Source organism: Crocodylus porosus, unplaced genomic scaffold, assembly GCF_001723895.1.
Source record: "Crocodylus porosus isolate Cpor-Errol unplaced genomic scaffold, CroPor_comp1, whole genome shotgun sequence".
Taxonomy (NCBI): domain Eukaryota; kingdom Metazoa; phylum Chordata; order Crocodylia; family Crocodylidae; genus Crocodylus; species Crocodylus porosus.
In genome coordinates this window covers 50948367-50965266 of record NW_017728943.1, presented here as the reverse complement: position 1 = coordinate 50965266, position 16900 = coordinate 50948367, and the positions used below count along the sequence as shown (strand labels likewise).

The window sequence follows — 16900 nt, the reverse complement described above, 5'->3', positions numbered from 1 at the left end:
CTGCCAAAAGGAGAAGCGTCTGTAGAGGAGTATTCCTGGCAGCAATCTCCTGTAAAGGTGACTTAGGATGAATCTTAAACAGGCTATCTATCTGTCAAGAAAATAAGATGGTATTTTTTGTTGCAGTATAGGTAGAAATTTTAGTGCTCTCTTAGAAGTCCAGTATGAGGTAGGATTGAGTGGGAATTCAGCATCGTTTGTCATCAAAGGGCACTTCCTGGCCTATCTGCTGATCCACTGTTGAATCTTTTCTTCACGCTTGCCCTGAGACTAACAGGATGGCTATGTCTGCTTCATTAAACATAAGATACTAAAGGCCTTAGATGGAATAGGATTCTGTATCTCTCGCTTTGTTTTATGACTGCTCTCTTCTGTCTGATGTTAGTGTTGAGTTTGCCGGGCAGATTCTGGCTATTCCAATTAAAGACAGCAATAGAACCAAAAGTAGGAATTTCTTTGTGTTGTTTTCAATTTTCACATCTCCCTATACCTTTCTATTAGAGGCAAGCCATTAGTATGCCATGAGTCAATGGGAATAGCTGTTCTTGAGAAATGAAGACTTTCTTTTAATGTAGCCAACAGCACCCACTCCTCTTATCTGGCAGACAGATTGGGGGCTTGCCTGCACCCCCAGGCGGGCTGTGGGGGTTGTTGTTGAGTCCTCCTGGGGGTGTGGGCCTCTGATCTGCTTGCCAGATGACAGATTGGTTGATGCAGCCTGTACCCAGCACTGAGAAGATCGGTGCTGCCGCTGGCCCCAGGCAGTAGCACCTGGTTCCTGTCACCTGGCAAGCAGATCAGGGGCATGCACTGCTGAGAGGACTTCAGCCCAGCCCCTGCAGCCCTCCTGGGGGCACTGGCATGTCCCAGATCTGCCTGCCAGCTGACAGGAGCCAAGTGCTGCTGCCTGGGGCCAGTGGCAGCTAGGGCTGTCCCGGGTGGGGGGGGTACGAATCAGGGCAACTGCCCCGGGCCCCACACTTTGGTGGGTCCAATGGAGCTGGGCAGAATAGCCACGATGACTCTGCACTGCCACTGGCTTTGTGTCCAGCCGCTTGGCATCCCCCCTCCTTGCCACCGAATCCACTGCTGCCACCACCTCAGCAGCCATCAGCAGCGGCTTCTTTGCATCCAGGGCACACAGGATTTGGGTGGGGCCAGGTCCCCACATGAACTGATTTGCCCCAGGCCCTGCACCCTCCTTGGGTCGAGGGTGCGGGGCCTGGAGCAGGGACCTGCCCCTGCCATGATCCTGTGCACCCTGGATGCAAAGAAACCACCGCCGCTGCCTCCATTGGTGGCAGTGGCAGGGGGTATAGTAGCGAGTGACCAGACGAAGCTAGCGGTGTCGCAGAGTTGCCACGGCCACTCCACCCAGCTCTGCGGGGCCCCCAAAGTGCAGGGGCAGGGGTGATTGCCGTGATTTGGCCCCCCCCTTCCTCCCCCCTCCAGGGATGCCCCTGGCTGCCACTGGCCCCAAGCAGCAGCACTTGGCTCCTGTCAGCCAGCAGGCAGATCTGGGGCTTGCGCCCACCCCTGGGAGGGCAGCGGAGGCTGTGCTGGAGTCCTCCCAGCAGTGCGTGCCCCTGGTCTGCTTGCTGGGTGACAGGAACCGGGTGCTACTGCCTGGGGCCAGCGGCAGCACCAATCTTCCTGGACTCTGGTACAGCCCCCGCAGTCCACCTTGGGGGGTGCACGCAAACCCTCAATCTGCCTGTCAGATGACAGGAGGTGGGTGCTGCTGGCTGGGACTGGCACTGAAGCCAGTAAGTCTTGGTTTCAAAACTTGAAACGTTTTGAATTCCCTTGTTTCATTTCAAAACTGTTTTGAAGGCTTTTGTTTCATTTCAATTTTGCTGTTTCAAGCTTGAAATGCTTTGAAACGAAATGCTGGGCAAAATTTTGCACAACCCTTAGTATCCTTTAGCCATTCTGCTGAGGAAGTATAAATGTGACAATGCATAGTGTAGTCTGTGCCTCCAAGTACATTTTAAAAGGAAAACTCGATAAATGCATAGACAAACTAGTAATTAGCCAAGTTAGGATATTAAAAGTGATTACACACCTTGTCGCGGGTAGGTGTTGTAAGGCTTTGGGGACTTTGTCAGTGCCTTGTCCCCCAGAGATGTCAGGAAACCTTAATCTGATGCCACCTAGATGGTCTGAGCGCTGACCCTTTTTCTCGCCTGCCACGTCTTGGGTATTATTTGTTGGGGAGGCAGTTTCCTGTTGGGACCTGGAGGGGTCTCGTCCCTGGGGATGTCTTCATGGAGCTCCAAACCTCCCCTTTACCCCACCCATACCATGTCTTTGGCCTGGGTTGATGCTGCTCCCTGCATATCTTCTCCACACTGCCCCCCTTGCAAGGGCTGGATCTTCTGGGCTGTGAACCTTCAGAGTTTCGACCTGGGTCTTTGGGCTGGTTTTCCCCTCTTCACAAAAATAAACTTGCCCCTCCTAGGGTCATCTATAATGCAACTGAAAATGCCGGTGCCTGCCGGTGGAGCTCCTGAGACTGTGTCTGTCTGTCTGGCCCCCGGGGGGGTGGGGCTTATTTGTCCTTTCCCCTCTAACTGGTGGAGATATGGGGGGTGCCCTTGTGCCCCCTACCAGTTCTTCTGGTGTCCTGGAACCCAGCTGACCTGAGGTCCTGTCATCCTGGTCTGTCTCTCGCTGGCATCATTTCTCTCCCCCTTTAGGGGGCTTGTGGTTCCCCGTACTCTGTCCCATCCAGAGCCATGTGAGGATGGTTGAGGGCTTGAGGGTCTGCCCTCAGCCATGGTTCTGGAGCTCCTACCCGGAACCCTGCCAATGTCCAGCAGCATCCCACCTGATCACTGCCTCTCTGCGGGCTCCTCCTGCCAATCCCCAAGTCTGCCTCCTGCCTCGCTGGTCAGGGTCTGTCAGTAGGCGACTGACCCCTTGTCTGGGGTGCTGGGGCTGGAGCTGGAGCCTCCAAGCTCTGGAGTCGGCGTCTCCTGGCTGGTGTTCCACCCCTCTCTCCCTGGCTCGCCGTCCACTGTTTCCCCAGCCACCTTTTGAGCAGCCCACGCGGCTCAGAAGTCACGCCCCCAGCTGTCCAATACACAGGCTCAGGCAGCTGCGAAACTGCCAAGCCTGCACCTCTGCCTGTGTCCGACCTCCAGTCTCCTCCTCGCTGCTGCCCGTCCCTGCTCCTGTGGTGAGTGCCGGGTCCAGGCCGTGCTCGGGGGACTCCTGTCTCCCCTCTCACACACCTCTTAAATTAAACTAATTTTTCCCAGTCAAGGAAAAATTTGACCTGATGGGATTTAAGACCATTCAAATGACAACTCAGTAATTTCTTTTAGTTTCTTTTCATTTTGGGGGGGGTTGCCAGGGTGGTGAATCTATGAAGTGATTCCCACATAGGCAGTTATTTTGTAATAGCATGGCTGTGAACAAAACGAGAGCCATCTAAGGTAGTGCATGCCACTAATTTTTACTTCAGCTGCTGGTAACAGTGGGGAAAATGCTGCTAGTCAAGCCTTTTTCAACTTCCCTTACCCTCTTCAGCAGGATTGTAGGATACAGGTTGTTAATAACCTGTTCTACCCCATGCACTGTCTTAAACATGTTCTTTTTTTCCATCACGCGTCATGCATACTTACTGTCCCACTCTGTGGTCTTCTCTGAGACACAGAGGCTACTTTATGGAAACCTCTTGCCTTTTAAGATGCATTGTTCCTTTACCCCATAAATGTGTACACTCCTCTCCTTTTTTGTCTGATCAGTCCCCTAGTAAGCCAATGCTATAGTCCAGGGTGCAGAGTTTTATAGGATCAGTCTCTTGATCTTCTGAAGACATTACAGAAGGCTTTGAACTTATTTATGGCCCCTTCATATTTAAACTTCTACTTTGTGTTTAATAGAGTAAAATGAATAAAAGTCGAAGAAAGGAAGTCACATATGGAAAAATATAAACAAAGAACAAGGTGAACAAAAAGATCATGGAACATTGTATCTATTTTTATGTGCTATTCCTTAAAAAGTTAGTTTATCATCAGAATAGAAAGGTGTGCTCAGTATCAGTGTATAAATAGTTCTAGTAGAGAGCCTAATAGCTGTGTCACTGCTACCACAGAGCCAAATACGAATCCATCTGATTCTATTCTGATTTTAATTAATAACTTTTGTTGTAGTAGAGGCCTGTCTGTTCTCCTCCTTGGGCTCTTTAAATAACCAATAAATCAATGCTGCAGTTCCAAGGTATAGAATTTCTTAGAGCAGCATTTTGAAATGACTAAAAGCACTACTGTTCGTCTGTATCTTCAGGTCTTCAATTGCCCATTTATTATTTATACCTTCATGCATCTTGGATCAAACAGTTTTATCCATTCTTTTTCTTTTGGTTTCTTTGTCTATCTCTATTATTCCATTTGACTTATTGGTTAGTGTGAAAAAGTGCATGGAGTACTTTTTAGTGCTGTTCTATGACGATGCTGTTCATGTGTGCTGAATTAGTTCTGCATTTATGTAATGCATCAGCTTGACAAACTTACACATTTATAGAATGAAATCTAAGGCTGCTTAGGAAGAGCTCTGCTCTGGTGTATGTCTAATCTTTTTCTTTTTATTGTTACTTGTATATGAGAAGGCTTTCCTGTTATGCTTATCTACAATGGCCACTGCTCTTTGAATGCTTGTGGTGAAGTACATTAGAAACCAGACAAGCCTTTAAAAGTTAGTTGTCACTACCAACGTACGTTAAATTAATTGTCCTGCAACAGGAGCCCTAATAGTCACATTCTTGCTCTGTAGCATGTTAATTTTGGCCATATAGTAGTAATATATGCTCTGTATTCTTGGACACATGAACCATCACGATAGTAGAGGCAACTATAAGTGCATGCTATTGTTTCTGAGTAGGACAGCCTTTTCTGACTTCCCTAAAATGGAATCTAACTTTCTGCTTCCTCTTCTTTATAGAATCTGACATTGATGCTGCTACTGCCATGATGCTGTTAAATACTTCCATTGAACAAGGGATGTTGGACTGTAAGCATAAACAGTTTTATCTTTTGTTTTATCCTTATCTGGTAGTTGAAGACTTAGCCAAAAATTTTAGCAACAAAGTATTCTTTAGCTTATAAGTAGCGGGAAGGAAATAGTGTACCAAATTGGCTTATGCAGCCTCTTCTACCACCACGCTCCAGTTTTTCTACAGGTCAACCTTTCTGCTGTTTTTAACTAACTTAATATTTTTCTCTTCCTACATATATAGACACCTAATTGCAGATCAGTTGTCTACCACTATTTTTGTTCAGATTTGCTGAATCTGCAAGTTTTCCAGTGCTCAGTATGGCTGCTTATAGACATGAATAAAAACCAAACAAACAGTGTTTTAGTTACAGTTTGATGCACCCCTGCGCCGAGTGCAGTGCATGGCCAAAAGAAGAATCATGTCTGTTTGACCAAACTCGCCCAGTATCTCTATAGCTTGCGCACTTCAGCAGGGCTTATTGGGACGTTATCTAATGGCTGGTTCAATCAGCTATTAGGTAAAAAACGCCAAAAAGTCCAGTTGAAGTGCACAAGCTGTTGAGATGCTGGATAAGCAGAGTCAAACTGACATGATTGTGCTTCCTAGAAAGTGCTGTGCTTTGTTTCTGTTTGTTTAGTTTTTGGGGTGGGTTTCCCACGTCTGTCAACACCGTACATGTCCAGTGACGTATACCTATTGCCTCTTGTAGAAATGATGTATTCATACAGTTTATCTCTGTCAAATTATGTACCAAGGTGGCATGGTTCTGTTTCAGCTGTTTTGCTTACTGATAAATCTGTGCTTTTAATAATAGGTGAGAATCCCCAGCCACTGAAGACAGCCAAGAAAAGGAGTTATGGCAGTGCATTTAATCCTCACAATTCAATGAGTCTGCAAGAAAACGATTCTGCAGCCACCAATATTGATCCAAAGAAGGATCACAATTACAGTGTTAGCAGTGTGGCTTCACAGCGCTGTGCATCTAGATCCAGCGTGTCTTCCTTGTCCTCAGTTGATGAGGTATATGAATTCATCTCCAAGACCAGCCATGCAGGAAGTGACAGCAGTGAAGGATTTCACAGTGAAGTGGATACAGACGTTGACTATGAAGATGACCCGCTTGGAGACAGTGGCTATGCATCACAACCTTGTGTAAATACCTCTGACAGGGTTCTCAAGGAGTTATGTCAAGAAATAGATGAGGAGCTGAAAGAGGCAGCTGGCTCTCTGCTCCACCTGGCTGGAATCCACACATGTTTGGGTTCCTTAATAAGTACTGCAAAGGCCCACAGTAAGAAGCAGAGGAAAAAATAGTTATACTTGTTAGTGTGAATATATACTTATATTTTTTTTAAGTGTGGCAATACTCTTCTACTTTTACCCTTCACAAGGGAGATCAAAGCCATAAGAGGACTTGTTTGCTTTTTATTTTTGGCGCTAATTATAGCTTGGCCTTTTTGTTTTTAAATCATTGGCTAGAAGATTTTATTTAATCATTTCAGATTAGAGGAGATGCCTGACTGGGGAAAACCCAATGGTATCCTTCTTAATGGTGATTGATTTGAATATTTGATTACTTCCTGAGAGATTAATTGGTTCAGATGCACATTATGAATAATTTTGCTCTGTACTAACCCTCCACACACACTCAAGGGGAAATAGCACCCAGGGTCGAGGGAAGACAGCTTTTCCATCTCTTCCCATAATACAAATAACTACTGGTGAGACGGGTGAAAAGCTGCCATTTTGTGTGTTTGTGTGCGCGCGTGTTTGTGTTAGGGGAATGAGGGGGTCATTTTTCCCCAACGATTGAATATTCAGTAGCAGTTAGCAAAAGATTTTTGTCGAATTCCTCCAGCCCCTCTTGCCCCACCAGCCCCATGTACAAGTTACTGTTTTAAACCCCCCCCCAGAGTTCAGGCTATGCTGTCTTGTTGCATGAATGAATGAGGTGGGGATTCTAGATGGCTAAATTTTTAAGTGATTTCTGGGAACAGAACTTATGACACATTTAGGAAAAGCAAAACAATAGTTTCATTTTGAAGATTTAAGAAAACCGAGTTAATAACTAATATCTAAAGAGACCCTATGAGTGTTGCAGTGTTGGCTGTCATACTTCTCTTTTTCTAAGTCTACTGATTACTGTGTTTCAGCCTCATGCTACATGGACCACTTTAGCAACCTTTGAAATACAGTGTTAATCTATAAGCAAGGTATGTTTAGGGCCTTCGGTATGTACTGTAACACAGAAAACCTCTTTACTTTGATATGGGGGAAGCTCCTTAAAACTCATCATCTTTGCAATAAAAGAACCTCTTTAAAATACCCAAACTTCCTGTGCCCAAGAATTAGTCATCAAATATAAGATTTTTTTTTAAATAAAAAAGCTGAGTGATGACTGCTTGCATCTTACTATAGAAGGTAGCATTTTGTAGTGTTTTGTGAAAAAAAAATGGGTATGCAGACATATTAGACTGGGTTTAACAGTACTTTAATTAAAAGAATGCCTTAAGTATATTTCAGAATTGTACAGAACTAAACATAGGTCATCTTGCCTGTTTCTGAGAGGCAGTAGGATGTGCCATTAATTTTTTTTTTTAGTAATATATTAAACTACTGCTTCCAGTATGTGTTGGGCAAGATGGTTTAGTATTAGAAGCAAATATACCCATGTAGGAACCCATGTCCACTGTTTTTGATTGTTGAGAACAAGGCTGGATTTTAAAAAACCCTGAAACTTAGTGATAAAAAATATTTTTCTGGCCACTTGGAAATAAGGTGCTTGTAGTTCAGTGTTTTTCTTATTTATCTGTCTCTTCCTACATATTGCCCTGTAGCTTTCCCAGCCAGTTAACATGTTTATACAGTGGTACTGCTTTGAAGGTCTCCTGTTCTGAGGGCCCATTCCAGTGCCTGTTGAAGACAATGACAATACTCCATTGATTTAATGGCCATTGGATCAAGCCTTAATATGTTAAGGTTTACATAGTGTGAGTTGGGTATTTAACAAAGACAGCTTTAAAAACTGCAGAATGCTCATTTTGGTTACTCATTAGTTTTATGCATGGAAGGGTAAAAAGAGAAAGAAATGATCTCTTTCATGAACCTGTGTCTGCACACACTCACCAGTCCACTTGCAGAGAAGGAAATATTGTATACAACCATGCTTCTTCCTGCATCTCTGATTAGCCTTAACTGCTATTGAGCAAGCTGTTGATTACATAAGGTAATTAATGATCTCAAAATGTAAAAAAACCCCTGATAACCCATTAATTTTAAGCACAAATATTGTGGTTCAGGGGATTTCTTCATAATGCAATGTAGATGTTGATGCCTAAGGACATTGCTTTCACTGATGTTTGCCCATGTACCTGTTAATAATGTCTAATACAAAGCATATTTGTTACAGCAGTGCAATCACGTTTGATCTGTGGAGAAGTCTCTTTAATTCTTTGGAATTTCATTCAGAACCACAAGTGAGATTCCAAGGAACTGAACAAGTGGGTCACACAGCACCTGCTCAAGTCAGTCCCAGGCTTTCTGTTAACTTGGAAGGAAGCTAGATCCAGCCCCACTTATTCAAACACTGGCAGTCTGTTCATATTTGTCTTGATATGTTTGCCAAAGTAATAATGTTAACCTTTTCAAATGTGGCCCTTTGTTTCCCAACAGAATCAGTGTAGCTAAAAGTAACAAGGTTTCGTGCTTAATAGAGGCCTGACTATGCCACCATTTACACTGAAATCAGTGGTACCCCTTGGCATGTGTGAGAGTGGCAGGCAGGCCACAAATTACTGTTATATTCAAGTTTCCAAATGCAAAGACAAAGCAATAAAGTCCATTATGTCATTAATAAAAAGCTAAGGCTGAAAGGGCTTCCCTTGAAGCTCTAAGGAAGCAGACTGAGAACAGTGTGGTTGGGCTGGTGCTAGAATTCTCCCTTCTCAGCCTGGAAATGCGGCTTAGTCCACATGTATAGCAGCAATCTATGCTACGCTCTTCCCCAGATAGTTACCTATTGTTGGTAACTAGCCTATCAATGGCTACTAAGCAGATTGGTTACCTACTGCTAACCAATTGCTCTCATGTTCCTTTATACTCCAATGGGATGGAGGCATCCCAGTGCTCTCCCAGTTTCAAAGGGCTGTGGAGTCCCTCTGTGGCCTCTTGCTTTTCAGTGCTCAGCACCTCCTGCTGCAGCAGATGTCAGCTTGACTGTTCTGTTGTTGAGAAACCCTCCTTATATTTACCCGAGATGGCTTCCTTTCTTTTCACTTGCACATTGTTTCCTTCTTTGAGTTCAGGATCCTGTTGTATATAAATATAAATTAGTATAATTGAGCATTGTTTTAATTTTGTCAGCGACATTATGTAAAATGTTCATACCAAATGGTCAGTTTAAATATGTTTTAGCAGCAGCTGAAAGGTAGGGAAAGGATGAATGAATCACATGCAATTCTTAAAAATTAAATGGAGAAGTAAGTGTATGAGACCTGTTTTACCAGGGGGCTGCTCTATTTAAGATAAATACTGATGTGAATACTGTACAAAGCTGTATCAGTTTTTCATACTCCAGTACTAAATTATTACTTTTGTGAAAGTCACATCATAAGTTTTAAAATCCAACTTTAAAATGGAAGTTGTATGGTTTGCAACTTTTTGTTAGGCTAAAAACTGAAAGCTTTGGTTAAAGCAAAGCACACTCGAACATGTTAATAATGGTGTAGTCAAAATATTTATTGAAAGAAAAAGTAGAGTATTTTAAATGTTGCACCTGCCATTATTTCTTAAAGCACATTCTTCACATTTTAACTGCCAGTGCCATTTATCAAGCCTGTTTTATAAATGTACATTTCTTCAAACTAAAAAGTGCATAATTAAAAGTATTATGTTGCCATCATATAGTGATATAAAACATTTTATAATTGCCAATTCATTGTAACTATTATTTATTTAAAAGTGAATTTGTGAGATTGCTTCTGATCGAACCAACCAGAATTGTTTTTAAAAATGTTCCCTTAGCTTGTTTTCTGATGTAGCATATAGGGAATGTCCTTGGGTTTGTTTAGAATAACTCTGCCATTAGGTGACCAATCCTAACCCTTTTCCCTCAAGTTTAGACCACTGCCCATTTTAAAGACAATTTACAGAAGTTTAGTTTTTTGTATGCTAACCTCTGTTAATTAAAATGTTTATAAAGTTTATTTTTACCAAAGAGATGCAATTCATTATGATAAAATATTGCAAAATAAAATTTGTTTTATAACATTTGTGATTTGATTATTTTCTGCATTTTTTTTTTTTTTATATACATATTAAGAGTGCTTGATGAAAGTAAACAGCTTCAAGAATGGGAAGCACCATGGTGGTACCTATTTTTCAATCAAAGACGGTCCAGATCTCAAGCAAGGCTAGGTGCTTTCAAATCCCATGAAGTCAGTGCCTCACAGGTTTGGACCCTTTTTTGAAAAAGAAAAGAAAGTGTTTGTTTCTTTTTTCTTTCAAGAATGTTGAGATCAGTTTAATGGACCTGTAATTGGTTTGATTGCTTTTTATCCCTTTCTTAACTGTAAGCATAGCATTTAATATTTTCCAGACATATGACTTGATAGAATTTAGTAAGTCTATCAGACATGTGATTCCATATGTCTGGTTGTCTTGTATGCTAGGATGGAAGTTATCCAATCCCTCTGAAGCTTGAGTACATTTAACTCTTTGAATTTCCCTTAACTTTGGTTGTGGTAATTTCTATATGAAGACCTTTATTCCCATGAATTATCTTGCCCCTAAGTTCATCACTGTCCTTAGTAAAAATGGAGACAGAGTAGTAGTTTAGTTTTTATATGCTTTCTTTAGTCTTGATGCCATCCTCACTGCATAGCAGCCCTGCTTCTTTCCTCCATTTACCATATTTACTCAAATCCAACCTGAGATGTTTTCCCAAGTCAACAGGGGGAGGGGAGTGTGTGTGTGTGTGTGTGTGTGTGTGTGTGTGTGTGTGTGTTTGGGGGGATGACTTGTCTTAGATTCAAGTACTGTCCTGGAGCAGGCAGCAGCTCAGCTTTGTGTTTGGCCCTGGGGCCAAAGCTGGATGCTGAAGGCTGGGATGGCAAAGCATCAGGGGAGGGTGGCCATGGAGGAGTGCTGGGAGAGATCATGTACTGGGGCATGTGTGGGGGGGTGGGGGTGCACAGGGGAGACCTGCAGTGTGTAACTTGGGAGGAGTGTGGGGGAGACAATGCAACCTGCCCACCCTGCTGCCTCCCCACCTCCTCCCCACCCTTCCAGCCACCTACCTTCAGGTCCAGTTCTGATTTGCCAGGGTCATTGCTGCTCACCGCCTCAGAGTCAGAGCAGAGTTGCCATAGAAGGGAAGTGGTGGGGAACAGGTAGCAGGGGCAGTAGGAGCCAAGCACACAGCCGGGGGGAGGGTGGGGAAAGGACAGGGCATAAGGGGCAGGCACAGGGGGCAAGTGGCTGTGGGGGGATGCACCAAGAGGGTAGGCACAGGTCAGGCAGGACAAAGGCTGGAAGAGCAGACAGGGAGGCCAAGGGTTTTGGGGAGCAGAGGGTGGAAATCTGGCCCCCTGCCTCCCATTGCTGCTTTCCCTGCTTTCCACAGTGGTGGTTAGGGAGAATGTTTTAAGATGATCCTCCTAATAATGAGATTCTATCCATGGAAGATTTCTTCAACATTTATAATTTTCCATATATAGAACTTATTGGAGGAGTTGGGGAAGTCATCTGAAATTCATAGTTGTCTTGGATTCACGTAAACATGGTACTTGGCTAAAGGGCCACCTGCTACATCCTGTTCTAACAAAAGATCCAATTAGCAACGTACAAGGACAAAAACTCACCATAGCTGTGGCCACTCGTAGGCAGCTAGTAACAAAAACAAATATAGTGGCCAAACATTGAGACTAGGTGCTTAGCAGCCTCAGGATGTACATAAATTAACCCACAGGGGAGTTTTCAGATGCACCTTGGGTGCTTATACATGTGCTCCGGGAGGGTGGGGTGCTTTAGAGTGGCTCCAACAGCCTCTCTAATTAAAGCATGCGTAGCGTCTCATGTACTAGTGTCCCTGGCTTAAAAACGGTGGCAGTGTCACTTTAAAGCTCATTCAACGAGCCTTAAAGTGCCCCTGCCACCATTTTTTAAGCACAGGGATGCTGATGCACGAAACACTGAGGTCTGCTGGAGCATGGTAGTTTACCATGCTCCAACAGATTAGATTAATCAAGCCTCCTCCAACGTGCTACAATTGCAGAACATTGGAGCAGCCTCACTGCTCATGCGTTGGGTGCCAAATTCCCATTGATTATCATGAGAAGTTGACACTTAGGGGGGTTTTTTGTTTTGTTTTTTTAAACCTGCACATTAGATGTCTATGTACAATTCTGAGCACCTAAACTTTAAAAATCTGGCCTTATGTGCTTTGTCTCACATTTGGAGGAATTGAAATAAATGCAAGGTTTTAGTTGTATTGATGATTAATGAAGCAGTGTCAGTGGGCTCACAATCATTTTAATCTTCAAATCAGCCCAACAAATGGGAATTGGGGTCACCAGGAAGAAATGTTGCTCTCCAGGGCCATATGTGTTTTCTGCTTGCTGCCCAGGGGATTCCTATCTCCACACACATTGACAGTCCTCCCAGCACATTAGAAATATGTCTTTTAGTGCCTGTGTCAGAGGTGAAACATGAAAAAAAGCACTGGAGTTACTTGAAGTTGGCTGTGGTAGAGTTGTGAAATGCCTCATTTTTTAAAATGCTTTGTAGCAGCCTCTTGTCTTGGTGCCAGCCTTTCCAACAGTAGATAATGTTTAGTTGTGCCCATAGCTGCTTTTGACTTAAAAACATTACGTTTTTCATTAGATCTACATGCACCTTGATATCAACTTCAATGCAATTGTATTAGATGCTCTCTTAAAAATAATGATCCTACTGTGCAGCATGATGTCACTTTGACCCAATCATAGCCCATTTTCCATGAGCATAATGTTAACTCCCCAGAGAAGCGTGCAGTGAGTGATAGCAACATCCCATGCAGCAGTCGCTAGGCAACAAGGTTCAGCTTTCAGCAGGATCTAATTTTAAAGCATTTAACCCTAGAACTGTCAGGACTCATTATTTTTATGTATTTATTAACCTCTACTTGTTAGTTCTTTCAGAAGAATCCTACCTTTGTGGACAAACTGATTTTAGTGACATTGCTCTTCAGTTAATAATTTAACTCATTTTGTATTGAAAAGTATTGAAAATACATTGGCAGATAGGTCTTGAATTCCACTGTCCTTAATAAATTCTACATGCAGATACAAACAAAGGGCATTCTTACATGTGCTGTGGGTTGTGGCACCAGGAACTTTAATTAGTGAGCCATCCTAATTAAAAGCTCCAGTGCATCATGTATCAGCGGCCCCACACATCCCCATGCTGAAAAATGGCAGCGGGGTGCTTTGAACTAAAACTCATCAAACTTGCTTCATTTCAAAATGCCCGAAAGAGACATGCTGGGATGCTGATACACATGACGGAAGGCTGTTGGATCGCATCAATTTCCGTACCCCAGAAAGCTTGATTCTGCTCCATGCATGTGTATAGGAGCCCAAGATTGCGGTGGAAGATTGGTTTTATTGTATTTTGAAGCTCTTCTTTCCTGCCACTGCAACAAAGTTAGGAAACACACACGCCATTTCTAAGGAAACATATTTTTCAAACCAGTGACTGGCTATAGGAAGTGAGGGCTGGGTTGTAGGGGGCAGGGAAAAATAATTTTAAATTATTCTGAATAGTACTATGGTGTCTTTTGAATCCCAGATGAACTGTTCTGTCAGTAGGCTAAACAATAAAATGTCCTATTATCAAAAAAAATGTTAGGTAATTTGTGTGGTATGTTGGAATTCAGTTTTGTATGTTGCACAGCTGTGCTTACCATTAGTCTGTCCTTTATAATAGTTTGTAGATGTTTGCTTTGTTGTTTAAAATGGTTGAACTGCCCATGTAGCAAGGCAGTTTGTCCCCTTAAGAACTGGGAACAGCCAGCCAGGGCAGACAAGCCAACCCTAAGATGAAAAGTATCTGCTGAAAAGGGCAGGGCCCAGTTGGGCGATTTAACAGTGTTTCAAGATGGATGGTGAGAGAGAAGGGAAGGAAAAGTCTGTGAAGATTCAGTTCTATAGCAAAAGAGAATTTGGGTGGCATCAGCTCTTGGTTGCCCCTCCTGCCACCTCTTGTCCCTATGATCTGGAAAGGGGAAGGTGACTCTTGGGTTTGTTGGATTATAATTCATTTATGTTTTATGAATAATCTTAGCTGAAGAGGTTGTAGCCAGAACCAGGGTGGAGTGCACTATGACTGCCCTCATTGCTGAATGAGAGACCAGGCTACACTCAAATCTTGATGAGTATTTTTATTTTATTTCATTCAAGCTTTTTAACTGCCACTTCTTTCTACACTACTGCACACTATCCCTGAAAAATTACCTTGATGTCTTCTGTCTTGTTGAGAAGATGATACCATGACTGCCAAACTCAACATGTCCCTCCTGTGGGTTAGTTCCTTCATACCATGGGTAAGTACTCTCTTTTTTTAGTGCCAGCTGCTGAACTGTATATGGTATTTTAATCAGAAATGAGCTTGGACAAGGTAGCTTTTTGTGCTGAGTGCCACAACCGTGGATACAAGAATTAACATCAGATGCCTAATACTGAGGACTCAAAGAAACCATGGAAATTGTTACAATATACAGGAGAGAAGTAATGGGTATTAAGTTGATTGTTAAGGCTGGGAAATATTCTTCTAAACAATCATATCCAAGATCCTGTTTTCTTCCCTCCTATCATCTGGACTCTAACACAGAATGGCATTAAGAACATAAGAAGTGCCATACTGGGTCAGACAAATGGTCTATGTGGCCCACCTTCCTGTCCCCAACAATCCTATACAGGAATTGGATTCTATACAGTGAGAGCATTGAACTGGAGATACCTAGAGTGATTTACTCCCTGTTCCCCTCTGGCATTCCACCGTAACTGGTTTAAAGATGCCAGAGGAAACGCTTCCAACAGTTCTGTTCAATAGCCATTAATACAGTTAACATCTATGACGGTCTAGTACCTTTTTGAACCTGGCTGTGTTATCTGCCTCTGCTACCCATCTCTTGTGGCCATGGATATGACAAGTCAACTACGCACTGGGCATGTCTACACGACATGTTTACTGTGGTGCAGACTAATTAGCTCCATGGTAAATATTTTAGCATCTACATGTGCAGTCTATTAGGCTGGAGTAAACTAATTAACTCCACAGCAGGGTAGTACGTGTAAATACTTGTAAGTACTGGATGGCCGAGGCACGAAGGTGCTACAGTGCAAAGGCTGCTTGCCAGCTAGCCCTGCACTGAAGCATCCTTGTGCCCAGGTGAGTCACTGCACAGCACAGCACAGAGCCCGGTTGAAGCAGCCCTGGGCTGGCAGACTGACCTCCAAGCCTACCTGCCAGACAGGGCTGCTTCAACTGGGCTCCACGTGCTGTGCATGAATAAACTCCAGAGCTGATTACTCCACAGTTAATTTTTCCAGGGCACATATTTGAATAGTGTGCCCGGGAGCAAAAAGCTCTAGAGCAACACACTCCAGTTTCTTCATGTGCATTAATTGCATGTGTAGACATGCCCACTGCCTAAAAAATGACAGTACTTTCTCTTTTTAGTATTAAACCTCTTGCCTACTAATTTCTGCGGGTGTCTCCTACTTCTAGGATTCTGGGACTCAGGAAACAACAGCTCCCTGTTCACTTGGTCCACACCCTTCATGGCTTTAGACTTGTATCATCCACTCAGCCTTCTCTCTTCCAGACTAAAGAGTCCAGACTCCTCCTGATACAGCAACTGCTCCATGCCCTGGATCACTTTTGATTGCCCTTCTTTGTACCTTTTTTTCAAATTCTTTTTGACATGTGGGGACCAAAACTGCACACAGTATTCAAGATGTGTTCGCCATGGATTTGTATAATGGTATAATGTTCTCCATTTTGCTTTCAATTCCCTTCTTAATGCCTAACATTTTTACTGGATTTTTGGTCACCGCTGCACACTGAGTTGGAGAGCTATTTACAGTGACTCCAAGGTCTTTTTCCTGAGTCAAAACAGCTGGTTCAGAACCCAGCATTCAGAACCCATATAGTTGAGGTTACTTTTCCCCATGTGCATTACCTCACACTTGTAGACACTGAAGTTCATCTACCACTTTTTCACCTACTCGCTCAACTTGGTGAGATCATTTTGCAGCTTCTCACAATCAGCTTGGGACTGGACTATCTAGACCAATTTATTTCTTCTTTTATAAGTTCATACTAAAATACATTCATGGGCTACATCTGCAGAGGCATGCTCTCTGAGGGCATGTCTACACTGTCTCCAGTCCATTATAGGGAGGCACAACCCACTTCCTCAGTGCAGACTACACCAAGCTGCATTGTAGCGCCTTACTTGCACTGGTATATCAATAAGGAGACCCAAGACAGGGTTTGATGTATTCTTCTTCTCTCAGGGGCTGTTACACCTCTTTCTGGGTTTGCCATGTACAGGGCTGGTGTGCCATGCTTCAGCGTAGTGCTCCCCAGCAATGGCAAGAGATGGTCTGCACATATCCCAAGTAAGCCTCTTTATTGCAGTGCTAACCCAGTCCCTCTTCAGTTGCATCAAGTACTTATTTTAAACTTCTGTTCAATTCTGCTCCTTTCTTGCCTCCTGCCCTTTTGCATTTCAGTCTGTCCTTGCCCCCAAGCTCCAGCAGTGACAAACCTTGTGGGTCTTGCACCAACATCACACCTTTTTTCCATGCTGGTCTCCAGGGGTGTAATACCTAGCCCACATTCATCCAAGAAGCC

The 16900-nt window shown here is 43.4% G+C and overlaps 1 protein-coding gene across 4 annotated transcripts in view; it reads left to right on the top strand.

Annotated features, from left to right (window-relative positions):
- Window positions 1-16900, top strand: part of FOXN2 (forkhead box N2) — a 56052-nt gene that overhangs the window by 26577 nt on the left and 12575 nt on the right. For 2 of the 4 annotated variants that reach the window (XM_019549343.1, XM_019549342.1), the window contains exons 4-5: window positions 4948-5016; window positions 5817-10270. In XM_019549343.1, coding sequence (XP_019404888.1) covers window positions 4948-5016; window positions 5817-6316 — 569 coding nt within the window. In that variant the 3' untranslated portion in view covers window positions 6317-10270. Of the gene's footprint in view, window positions 1-4947; window positions 5017-5816; window positions 10271-10965; window positions 10984-15362; window positions 15371-16900 lie in introns of those variants that run through there. The other 2 variants (XR_002103567.1, XR_002103568.1) reach the window with 2 other exon arrangements.